Source organism: Choloepus didactylus, chromosome 4 (genome assembly GCF_015220235.1).
Source record: "Choloepus didactylus isolate mChoDid1 chromosome 4, mChoDid1.pri, whole genome shotgun sequence".
Classification (NCBI taxonomy): domain Eukaryota; kingdom Metazoa; phylum Chordata; class Mammalia; order Pilosa; family Megalonychidae; genus Choloepus; species Choloepus didactylus.
Genome location: NC_051310.1, coordinates 92576281 through 92589226, shown reverse-complemented (window position 1 = coordinate 92589226; position 12946 = coordinate 92576281). Strand labels below are relative to the sequence as shown.

The 12946-nt window shown below is 37.5% G+C and overlaps 1 protein-coding gene across 1 annotated transcript in view; it reads right to left on the bottom strand.

Moving 5' to 3' along the window:
• TICRR (TOPBP1 interacting checkpoint and replication regulator) overlaps positions 1–12946 on the bottom strand; it is a 49874-nt gene that overhangs the window by 17317 nt on the left and 19611 nt on the right. Inside the window, exons 8-13 of the mRNA XM_037833025.1 lie at positions 11209–11360; positions 10621–10721; positions 6568–6661; positions 6394–6473; positions 5989–6225; positions 5366–5462 (exon numbers count right to left, since the gene is read on the bottom strand). Of these exons, the coding sequence (XP_037688953.1) occupies positions 5366–5462; positions 5989–6225; positions 6394–6473; positions 6568–6661; positions 10621–10721; positions 11209–11360 (761 nt within the window). The remainder of the gene's footprint in view (positions 1–5365; positions 5463–5988; positions 6226–6393; positions 6474–6567; positions 6662–10620; positions 10722–11208; positions 11361–12946) is intronic.

Sequence of the window (12946 nt, the reverse complement as noted above, 5' to 3'; positions counted from 1 at the left end):
ATGCACGGGAGCTGAGAGGAGCTGCAGGTTAGAGACAGTTTGAAGATGGCCACTGAAAGCAGAGTTTTGCTCCAGAGAAGCTAAGAGAGGAAAAACACCCCAAGAGCAACTAGAATGACAATTTTTGAGGAACTGCAGCCTAGAGAGGAACATCCCAGGAAAAAGCCATTTTGAAACCAGAACTCTGGAGCAGACGCCAGCCACGTGCCTTCCCAGCTAACAGAGGTTTTCTGGACACCATTGGCCATCCTCTAGTGAAGGTACCAGATTGTTGATGACTTACCTTGGACACTTTATGGCCTTAAGACTGTAACTTTGTAACCAAATAAACCCCCTTTTATAAAAGCCAATTCATTTCTGGTATTTTGCATTCCAGCAGCATTAGCAAACTAGAACAGTGGCTATATAATATACTCTTAGGAATTTCTCTGTATCAAATTGCTATTTATTTGCTTTTTTTTTTTTTAATTTTTAATTTTTTTTCATTTTTATTGAGATTGTTCAGATACCATACAATTATCCAAAGATCCAAAGTGTACAATCACTTGCTCCTGGGTACCCTCATACAGCTATGCATCCATCACCACACTTAATTTTTGTTCAATTTTTAGAAACTTTTCATTACTCCAGACAAGAAATAAAGTGAAAGATGAAAAAAGAAAAAAAGAAAAGGAAACTCTAAACTTCCCCTATCCCTAACCAACCCCCCTCAATTGTTGACTCCTAGTATTGATATAGTAAGTTTGTTACTGTTTATGAAAAAATGTTGAAATACTACTAACTGTAGTATATAGTTTGTAATAGGTATATAGTTCTTCCCTATATGCCCCTCTATTATTAACTTCTAATTGTATTGTCATACATTTGTTCTGGTTCATGAAGTGATTTCTAGTATTTGTACAGTTGATCATGGACATTGCCCACCATAGGATTCAGTTTTATACATTTCCATCTTTTGACCTCCAACTTTCCTTCTGGTGACATATATGACTCTGAGCTTCCCCTTTCCACCTCATTCACACACCGTTCGGCACTGTTAGTTATTCTCACATCTTGCTACCAACACCCCTGTTCATTTCCAAACATTTAAGTTCATCCTAATTGAACATTCTGCTCATACTAAGCAAGAGCATCTACATTTCTTCCACAAGGCAGGAGGGAGAGTCAAAGAAGGTAGAGAGGCAAAAGAAAGAGGAAAAAAAAAAAATGACAGCTAGGAAGCAGCAAAAGGAAAAATAACCTTAAATCAAAGTAGAATAAAGAATCAGACAATACCACCAATGTCAAGTGTCTAACATGCCTCCCCTATCCCCCCCTCTTATCTGCATTCACCTTGGTATATCACCTTTGTTACATTAAAGGAAGCATAATACAATGATTCTATTAGTTACAGTCTCTAGTTTATGCTGACTGCATCCCTCCCCCAATGCCTCCCCATTTTTAACTACCTTGCAAGGTTGACATTTGCTTGTTCTCCCTCATAAAAGAACATATTTGTACATTTTATCTCAATTGTTGAATACTCTAGATTTCACCAAGTTACACAGTCCCAGTCGTTATCTTTCCTCCTTTCTTGTGGTGTCTCACATGCTCCCCATCTTTCTCTCTCAACCGTATTCATAGTTACCTTTGTTCAGTGTACTTACATTGTTGTGCTACCATCTCCCAAAATTGTGTTCCAAACCACACACTACTGTCTTCTATCACCCTGTAGTGCTCCCTTTAGTATTTCCTGTAGGGCAGGTGTCTTGTTCACAAAGTCTCTCATTGTCTGTTTGTCAGAAAATATTTTGAGCTCTCCCTCATATTTGAAGGACAGCTTTGCTGGATACAGGATTCTTGGTTGGTGGTTTTTCTCTTTCAGTATCTTAAGTATATCACACCACTTCCTTCTTGCCTCCATGGTTTCTGCTGAGAGATCCGCACATAGTCTTATGAAGCTTCCTTTGTATGTAATGGATTGCTTTTCTCTTGCTGCTTTCAGGATTCTCTCTTTGTCTTTGACATTTGATAATCTGATTATTAAGTGTCTTGGCGTAGGCCTATTCATATCTCTTCTGTTTGGAGTACCCTGAGCTCTGTTTGGATCTGTAATTGTTATGTCTTTCATAAGAGATGGGAAATTTTCATTGATTATTTCCTCTATATTGCTTCTGCCCCCTTTCCCTTCTCTTCTCCTTCTGGGACACCAATGATACGTACATTATTGTACTTTCTTCATCCTTGAGTTCCCGGAGACGTTGCTCATATTTTTTCATTCTTTTCTCCATCTGCTCCTTTGTGTGTAGGCTTTCAGGTGTTTTGTTCTCCAGTTCCTGAGTGTTTTCTTCTGCCTCTTGAGATCTGCTGTTGTATGTTTCCATTGTGTCTTTCATCTCTTGTGTTGTGCCTTTCATTTCCACAGATTCTACTAGTAGGTTTTTTGAACTTTTGATTTCTGCCGTATACATGTCCAGTGCTTCCTTTACAGCCTCTATCTCTTTTGCAATATCTTCTCTAAACTTTTTGAATTGATTTAGCATTAGTTGTTTAAATTCCTGTATCTCAGTTGAAGTGTACGTTTGTTCCTTTGACTGGGCCATAACTTTGTTTTTCTTAGTGTAGGTTGTAATTTTCAGTTGTCTAGGTATGGTTTCCTTGGTTATCCAAATCAGGTTTTCCCAGACCACAACAGGCTCAGGTCCCAGAGGGAAGAAATATTCAGTATCTGGTTTCCCTGCTGGTGTGTCTTAGAAAATTGCTCCACCCTTTGATGCCTCGGGTCACTGTGCTTTTCTGCCCAGCAGGTGACGCCTGTTAGCCTATAATTCTTGACTGGTGTGAGGAGGTGTGGCTGTGTTCCCACAGGCTCTGGGGTCTGGTTCTGAATGGAAAGGGCCCCACACCTTTCCTCCTAGAGAAGACAGACCCCTCAGGTGGAGGTCATTAGCATTTCAATGGTCTCACTCTCTGCTTGTGGTGTCTCCACCCTTCCCAGAGTCACAGCCCTGGAAACTGAAAGACTGGGGCTTTCTCCACTGAGCCAAAAAAGAAACAGATAGTCCCCTTCAGACCCAGTCCAAGGCAACCCTCCGGCTCTCCCAGGTCAGTCGTCACCCAAAGCCTGTCTGTTTTTTGGGGATGCGTACCTGTAGTGAGCAGTTCACACTCGCTACTTAAAACCCCAGTTGGAGCTCAGCTGAGCTGTATTCGCTTGCTGGGAGAGAGCTTCTCTGTGGCACCACGCGGCTCCACAGCTCAGGCTATGGGGGAGGGGGTCTCCCGACCTGGTTCCGCAGGTTTACTTACAGATTTTATGCTGTGTTCTCGGGCATTCCTCCCAATTCAGGTTGGTGTATGATGAATGGATGGTCTCGTTTGTCCCCCCGCAGTTATTCTGGATTATTTACTAGTTGTTTCTGGTTTTTTGTAGTTGTTCCAGGGGGACTACTTAGTTTCCACTCCTCTCTATGCCGCCGTCTTGCCCGAGTCCCTATTTATTTGCTTTTTGAAGTAGAGAATTCAAGAGTCTAAACCACATTTGTATCTAAACAATGGAGGTGTTTTTGAAGGTTTTTTGTTTGTTTTTTTCAATCAAGCCATTGTAATAACTGAAAAATGGACTGTCATACATGGGAGGGTACTATGAAACTTAACAAATGAGCTCAGTGATACTACCAAGGTCTTGCTGGTAACACATGAGATATGATTCTTAACCATATATATTGGTCACTAATAAAACTCTTTCAAAGAATTAAATAGCAATTGTGAAAATATAGTATACAAATTATATCCTAGTCCTGGAGTCAGCAAACTACGGCTTGCAGGTCAAATCTGCAAGATTTGAGGTGGCAGGAGGGCCATCTCCTGTTTAAAAAAATAAGGTTTTGCTGGAACAGAGCAACACATATTGTCTATGGCTGCTTTCATGTTACAACAGCAGCACTGAGCAACTGTAACAGACTGTATGTATGACCTGCAAGCCCTCAAATATTTACTCTCTGGCCCTTTACAGAAAAAGTTTGTCAATCCTTGTTAATCCATACAATAGAAAGAAAAACTAAGGGAGTATGTCTAGAAGGTCCTGGGGTGGAATCAAATCTTTTTTTAATCATCGTCGCTCTTTTGGAGTTAAGATACCTAAATTTAATACCCAGCAAGCCAGGTCTCAGACATTCCAGGCAAAAGAATGAATATACATTAATGTAATTAATATAAACTTAATACATACATAACTGAGATTATGCATCCTACAAGTTTGTTGTTTCCTGAGCTAACTATATTATATTGATCTTTCAGGACACAGATTTTTTCTATAAAATCTTAACATCTGGTCCTTTCACTTCAACAACTGTCATTTATCAGTGGTACTGTCTTAGATATGAGAAAACACTCTTTATTAACCAAAATCAAATCCTGATCACAGTGAACCCGTAAAGAAGGAAACTGTTCTGCCCTATCTAATACAAAAGTTCCAAAGAGTAGTGCTAGAAAAGACTGCAAATCATTGTCAAAAATGGTGAGAAAGGAGGTCTAACACCTTTTGGCTGTGCGCTTTTGGATTTCACATTCTCCAATCAGTATTCCGAGATCTGCAGCTTATTCATAGGTAAGGTATACTAAGAGAATGCCACTAACTCTTTAAAAGAAACCCCACCTTCAATTCCAAAGGACAGCTTAATATCTAGAAAGAGAGCGAAGCACTATTGTACTGATTAATGCTTCTAAAGATAGTTCTCATAGAATTCCAGCTCTTCTCAGAGAGTTGATTTAGGTAGTTCAAAAGTTTCAGTGCATTCTTAGTCTTTCTTCTTTCCTTAGCAAGATGTTAATTCACACTTAATAAATAGAGTCCAGCTGGTTTTTTTGAGGGGGTGGGGGGGTGCAGCAACCAATGAAAACCTCAAGGCCTTGTATCTAATGATACAGAAAGACAATTACCACCTAGCTTCTTGACAGTCATTTTAAAAAACTTGTTACTTAAGTAAAACATACGCACTGAAAAGTATTTTTGATATGCAACCAAAGTCCTATTATGAATATACATTAAACTGTTGCTTATTTTAGTTATTATTTTGAGTTTTTCTTATCCACATTAAAGATTTTGAATTCATTTATTAATTCCTAACTTTTATTTGCTATTTTTCTTCATGTTACCTCTACTTTCACACTCTTGAGTAAGATAACTAATCTCCTACCAAATTTATATTTCCTTATTCCTTGGATTACAGCTTTATATACATCCATAAAAGTATTTATGTTATTTCTGTATCCTCCGGTGTCCATGCCTTAAAAGTAGAGACATTTTCTTTCATTCTTATTGTTAACTTGAGCTGGAATGAACAATTTCATTAGTGCAATTTCTTGTCTACTGGAGATTACTTACATTTTTTTGAGCTCTCTTGGATACTTTGGGAATTTCAATTTGTCGAAGATTCTGTGAAACCTCTGCAATGCTTTTATGTCTTATTAATGCATTTTTCCTTTTAAAAATAGAAAGAAACAGAAACATACCAGAGAGTTGTTACACAACAGAGAGTTGTTAAGTTGGAATGGAACTAGATTCTAAAATAAAACATTATTTAAATAAAGCCAATTATTTTAGGGCTGGACAGGATTTATAGCAAAAACAAGTCAATCCCAGAATTTCAAAAGTACCTACTATAAATTCAACTAGTTACAAACAATGAAAAGCATCAAAAAAACTTAAAAATCAAGCTGAAACCTAAAACTTATTTCCTAGAAGCCTCCTAATTCCTGGAGACTCCATATGGACAGCCAAGGAGGGCTTTTTAGATTACAAAATAAATACTATACATTCCCTGGAATATAGAGAGTATCAGAAACTCATTGTTAGGCACTCCAGTGGTTCACGTCTATAATTCAGACATAAGGGCCACTATTAATTCAATAAATTATAAGGACAAAGACAACTGGACTATGGTTTAAACATGCCCTTTTTCAGAACTGTATCAGTGTAAGAAATTCCTTCTTTCCTTGAGCTCCTACCTTCTCTTCTTGGCTGATCTGGAACGAAGCTCCTCTAGTTGGTCAGATTCAGTGCCACCTGACACAGATCTAGCACTTGACAAAAGATGCACGGAAAGAACTGGTGATTTGCTCTCCTGGTTCATGGAGTCATCACTGAAAAAATCTGTAGGAAGGACACCAGCCAGCTTCTGAGGAATCACAAACCCTAGGCTGTTATAAAGATTTCCAAGTGTCTTTGGGATAGAGTCAATATACCTGTGGAATAGACAGATTAAACGTGAAACAGCCAGCCACCATTTTACCCTCTCTACCTCCTCCCTCACCCAGCATGAGCAAGAGTCTACAATTCAATAATTCTGAGACAATACCATAAGTAGCTGTTGGTAAAATATTTTAAAAAGTTTAGTTAGTCATCAAACTTACAATCCCAAAATTTCCTCCAGAAATTTTGCTAGGAATGCTGGATCTTCAGTTAAACACACTATACGCAGCAAATCTGTCACCTAAAGGAGGTTATAGAAAATTACCATATGTCCACTGCAGGAAAGCTGAAAGCATTTATGGCACATTCCTAGTGGCACTAAGCTATATACTTGCCTCCTCCACTATCTGCTCCATATCATCTGTACTTTCTTGTATGGAAGGGCACTGCAGGCACAACTCCAAACGAAGGAACACCTGAAGCTGGCACCTTTAGAGGAAAAAAAGACTTGGTCATATCTACTTTGAATGCCACAGAGCCCACTTTCCTTAAGTGCAGATTTATTTACATAAGAAACAACTACCCCAAAGGAGAAGAGCCATTGCTTTTCCTAAAACACCTATATGACTATTTATTAGGTAAATAGGTGACTCGATCAGCATATTAGATCATAAAGAATCAGCACAAATGCATCTTCAAGCAACCAGTAACCTATTTTAAATGATACCAGCAGGTCCTCAGCTAATAAAGATGGCGGAGTGAGATACTCCAGGGCTCTGACTCCCACAGAAACTTTGAACAACCAACGAGATCTGGCAGAAACATCTTTCTCAATGCTCCAGAAAACACTTAAAGGACTGTAGTAACAAGGCAAGCATCAAATCAAGAAAAAGGAATCTTAAAAACAGTAGAGACAGAAAGCAGAAAAGTGTTTACCAGGGGTGATGGGGTGGTGGTGGTGAGGAATTATTGCTAAATGAGCATGAGTTTTTATTTGGGATGATGAAAATAGTCTAGAAACAGATAGTGGTGAAAGTTATACAGTATTGTCAATGTACTTAACATCAAACAATTGTTCACTTAAAATGGTTACAATGATTTTGGTGTTATATGTATTTTTTACTACAATGAAAAATATATGTAATTTTTTTTTTTCTTTTAAAGGTAGGATCTAGTGGTGCTCTTGCTGGTTCATCCCTCCTCTCAACAGCTCAGCTCCCAGTGTGGGTTGCTGGTCCTGGTTTAGGAAGGAGCAGAGTAACACTTGTGCACATACTGGGATCATATATGTCTGGCCCAATCTGTCTGGTGGCGGCTTGAAGGACTGATCCAGGACAGTCCATCCCAGAACTTGCCCTGCATGTAGAAGGCAGCTGACAGACCTCTGATACAGAACACTGTGGGAGAGCAATTAAGTTGTGGTTGCCTGGGGCAAGGATTTGCTGGGTGTGTGACATGAAGTACAGTGCCCAGAACCATGAGAAGATGCAGTTTTCTGGGAAAGAGGGAACTTTTGTATCCGTGTAAACATGAAAATTACTAGGACTACACATGCATGCCCAAGACAAGATGCTTGTTCAATAAGGACGAGGGAAGACCCTACACTTTTGCCTGTAGGTGTTCTCCAAATTCATTATATGGCTAAGCTCTAAAAGAAGAGCACTTGCTCAGGCCAGTCTGCAAAGACTTTTCTTCCTTTTTCCCTTCTTTTCCTATTTGTTAGCTTCTGGCATTCAAGGAAAACTAGGTCATAAAACCAGCTGGATACAATCTTATGGAACAGACTCCTCAGAGCCTAAATTCCAGTGACAGCACATTAAAATATCAAATGTCCAGGTTTCAACAAAAGATCACAAAACATATGAAGAAACAGGAAGTGACTGCCCATGCAAAGGAGAAGATTAAAGCATTAGAAACCATCAGTGAGGAGGACCAGACCTGGGACACCCTGGACAAGGGCTTAAAAAAAAAAATTAGCTCAAAGAGCTAAAAGAAAGCATGGGCAAAGAATTAAAGGGCAGTAGGAAAATAATAGAGGAACATAAAGAGAATATTAATAAAGAGATAGAAATTAAGAAAATGAATCAAACAGAACTGAATACCACAGTAACAGAAATAAAAAATTCCCTAGATGGGCTTGTACCAGATAGTATATATTTTGTCCCCCAGAAAAAGCCATATTCTTTAATGCATTCTTGTAGGGGCAGATGTATTAGTGCTGATTACATTGGAACCTTTGGATTACGTTGTGTCCATGGAGATGTGACCCACCCAACTATAGGTGATAACTCTGATGAGATAATTTCCATGGAGGCATAGCCCTGCCCATTCAGCGTGGGCCTTGATTAGTTTACTAGAGCCTTATATAAGCTCAAACAAGAGGAGCTCACTGCTGTAGCTGAGAGAGACATTTTGAAGATAGTCGTTGGAAGCTGATGCAGACGTTTTGGAGAATGCCATCTTGAAACGCAACCTGGGAGCAAGCAGATGCCAGCCACTTGCCTTCCAGCTAACAGAGGTTTTCTGCACACCATTGGCCATCCTTCAGTGAAGGTACCTGATTGTCAGTATGTTACCTTGGACACTTTATAGCCTTAAGACTGTAAGTGTAACCAAATAAACCCCCTTTTATAAAAGCCAATCCATTTCTGGTATTTTGCATAATGGGCAGCATTAGCAAACTGGAACATGGTTCAACAGCAGACTGGAGCTGGTAGAAGAAAGAATCAGTGAACTTGAAAATAAGAGAATTGAAATTATTCAATCTGAGGAATAGAAAGAAAAAAGGATGAAGAAAAGTGAACAGAGCCTGAGGAACCTGTGGGATACCATCAAGTGTACCAATATATGCATTGTGGGAGTCCCAGAAATTGAAAAAAGGGGCAGAGAGAATGTTTGAAGAAATAACTGAAAACTTTCCAATTTAAATGAAAGACATGAATATACACATCCAAGAAACTCAATGAACTCCAAACAGATTAAACCCAAATAGATCCACACCATAATATATTATAATCAAACCATCAAATACCAAAGATAAATAGGTAAGTCTGAGAGCTGCAAGAGGGAAATGTTTCATGTATATGGGAGCCTCAATAAGATTAAGTCCTGGCTTCTCAAAGGAAACCATGGAAGAAGGCAGTGAGATGACATATTTAAAGTGCTGAAAGGAAAAAACTGCCAACCAAGAATTCTGTATCTGGCAAAAATATCTTTTAAATATGAGGGAGAAATGAAGATGTCCCCAGATAAACAAAAGCTGAGGGACTTTGGCACCACTAGACTGGTCCTACAAGATATGCTAAAGTGAGTTCTGCAGGTTGAAGGACATTAAACAGTTGACTAAAGCCATATGATGAAATAAAGATCTCCAGTAAAGATAATGACATAGGTAAATATACATGCCAGTACTATTGTAATTTTGGTTTGTAATTCTGCTTTTACTTTCCACAGGATCTAAAAGGCAAATGCATAAAAAATAATGATAAATCAATGATTTTGGACTCAATGTATTAATATGTAACTTGTGACAAAGGTGCAGGGATGAAGGGGTATAGGAACATAGTTTATGAATTCTATTGAAGTTAAGTTGGTATCAAAGCAAATAAGATTGTTATAGATTTAGGATGTTAAATGTAAGCCCCATGGTAACTACAAAGAAAATATCAGAGACTATGCAAACTCACAGAGACAGAGAGTAGAGTACAGGTTGCCAGGGGTGGAGGGACAGAGGGAATAGGGAATTAATGAAAATGGGTGTAGGATTTCTATTTGGGAAAGGCTCTATTAATGGATGGTGGTGAGCATTCTGCAACACTGTGAATGTGATTAAGTCCACTGGTGTGCTTGGGAAGGATTGGGATGGGAAGATTTATGTTGCATATGTGGTTCTACAATTTTAAAAAGTGAAAGAAAGAAAGAGCAACTAAAGAGACGACAATTAAACACAACATGTGATCCTGGATGGGATCTAGTAAGAAAAGAGAAAAGCCTCAAAAGGACATTAATGGGACATATGAAAAATTGAAATACAGGATGTAAGCTTTATATCAATGTTAAATTTCTTGAACTTGATAACTGCACTTAAGGTGATTACATAAGTGAATATTCTTGTTCTTAAGAAATGTACATGGAAGTACTGTGTGTTCAAGGATTATATGTGCAATGTGCTCTCAAATGTGCAGAAAATAGATAACAGAAAGATAGACAGACAAATGGATTAATACAAAGTGACACAGCACATGTGGCAAAATGTTAAAATTGGTAGATCTGGGTATCTGGGGGTGTGTGGAGATATGCTAGCGTTCTCTGTACAGAATTTGTATTATTTCTGTAACTGTTCTGTAAGTTTGAAATTATTTCAATATAAAAAGTTTAAAGATAAAAAAATGATAAGGAAATCTGGAAGCTTTTTTTTTTTCCAAGTAATGGTAAAAAATAGTACTCACTCTCTGACTTTGGCTTCCTTGTCCAGTTTTTTCCCTAGATTCTGTCGAAAACTTTTGCTAGTTTTTAAGAGGCTATTTTTTACTTGATTCAGGTAATTTACCTAAAATACAAAATTATTACATAGGAGAATATTAAGGTACTTATCATTCTTCCTAATTTCTTTCACAACTGACTAGTGCCTTTTCAAAGAAAGGTAGTAAATTCCCTTATAAATTCCCCCCTTCTTTCATCTGAGTGAAAAACAGTGAAAAAGTCGTCTTTATGTCTTTAAAAAGAACGTGGTAAATAAGCACATGAGAGCTAATGGGCATGGATACAGCAAACTGCAGATTTGAACTCCCTTAAAAGGAAGTTTCCACAGAGCGAGTGGTTAGTAAGTCTAAGCATTGTAGGTAACTCCTCCTATTCACGTTAGAGAAGGAACCTAGTTTTTACCACTAACCCTGAACATAAACAATGATAAAATGATCTGAAACAGTGGCTTGCAACACTCCCTTTACATAAGAATCAACTAGGAAGCTTTTTAAAGGTAAAGATACCCGGTTCCCAATCCCCAGAAAGCTACGACAACATCTGGATTCTCTTACTTCGAATTCCTTGGTGCCTTTGGATTTCAGGAACGCTTTAATGGTTGAGAGCATTTTCCGAGTACATGAATGCAACACGATGTCTCCTGTGGACACAATCTTCTGGTAATTTTCATGTATGTAAGATAATAGCTCTTCCTTGGTTTTAAAATCTGTGAAAAAATGTCAAATTTATTATCACAACCAGTTGATCCTTAGATTGTTTAAGCCAGAGGTTGTCAACTGGGGGAGATTTTGCCTCCTAGGGGACATTTGGCAATGTCTGGACTATCACGACTAGTGGGGACAGGGATGCTACTGGCATCTCGTAGCTAGAGGTAAGGGATGCTGCTCAACATCCACAGAGAACAGCCCCCAACAACAAAGACCTATCTGGTCCAAAATGTCAATGGCGCCAAGGTTGAGAAATGCCAGTTGTAATAACGATTAATTTAAAGACTTTGAAAATAAAGGATACACCTTACAAATTTAAGGGTAACCACTAATGGGAAAGAAACTATTATAGCCTCCAAACCTGGTGAAACAAAAGGAAAAGAGTTAAGAAAACTTGATGAATCCCATAGAATGTTAAAAAAGTAAGAAAAAAGCATGGAAAATAGCAGAGAATAAGAAATTTATTTTTTATGCTAGAAATAGAGCCAAATATTTTAGTAATCATAATAATTATAAACAGTCTAAACTTGCTAGTTAAAAGACAGAAATCATCAGATTGGATTAAAAACCAAGATTTATGCTATTTGCAAAAGATTTATCCAAAAACATAATGACAAAGAAACACTGAAAATAAAGGAATAGAAATATAAGATATGTTAGGCAGATATCAACAAGAAGAAAGCCGGTATAGCTGTATCAATAAAGACTTTTAAGGCATAAATTTATTAGGGATAAATAAGTTATTACTCATTGACAAAAGACATAGTCACAATGAAGATATAAACAATTCTGAACTTGTATGGAACTGAGAAGAAAGCCTCAAAATACGTGATATGAAAATCAGCAGAATTGCAAGGGAATTTTGAAAAATCTACATGGTGGGAGACTAACACAATTATCTTAGTTACAGATAAAAGAAGCAGAAAAAATTAGAATGTTGAATATTCAAACATTAATAAACTTGATGCAGTTGAATATGGAACCTAACAATTCAAGAACATACATTTTTTCAAGCACATGTGGACCATGTAGAAACTTGACCTCATAAATAGGTATAAACCAATTCTCACCAAATATCAACGATTAGAGAATAAACATTATTTTCAGGTATACAATGAATATTCACAAGACGTGACCACAGATGAGGCCATAGTTTCAACAAATATCCAAGGGAAGAACTGTCTTAGAGACAACATTTTCTGCATAGTCCAAAAATATAAAAAATGAATTATAAAATAAAACACTCCCTTATATTATGGATGGCAGAAAATATTTAGAATCAAGTATCAATGAAAATAAAAATTTCAAACATGCATATGTAGTTAAATTTATATCTAAATGAAAATTTATACTTAAAAGCTTATAGTTGTAAGGAAGAAAAATTAAAAATCAATGAGCTAAGGGTCTAACACAAGAAGTAAAACAAGAGAGTAAACCCCAAAAATAAGGAAGGTAATAATAAAGAACAGAAATGAATTAAATAGAAAACAAAGAAACCACCGAGATTCACAGAAACAAAAGATGGTTCTTCGAACATCCAAATAAAATTGAGAATTCTAGAGCAAAGTTAAGCAATTAAAAAAGA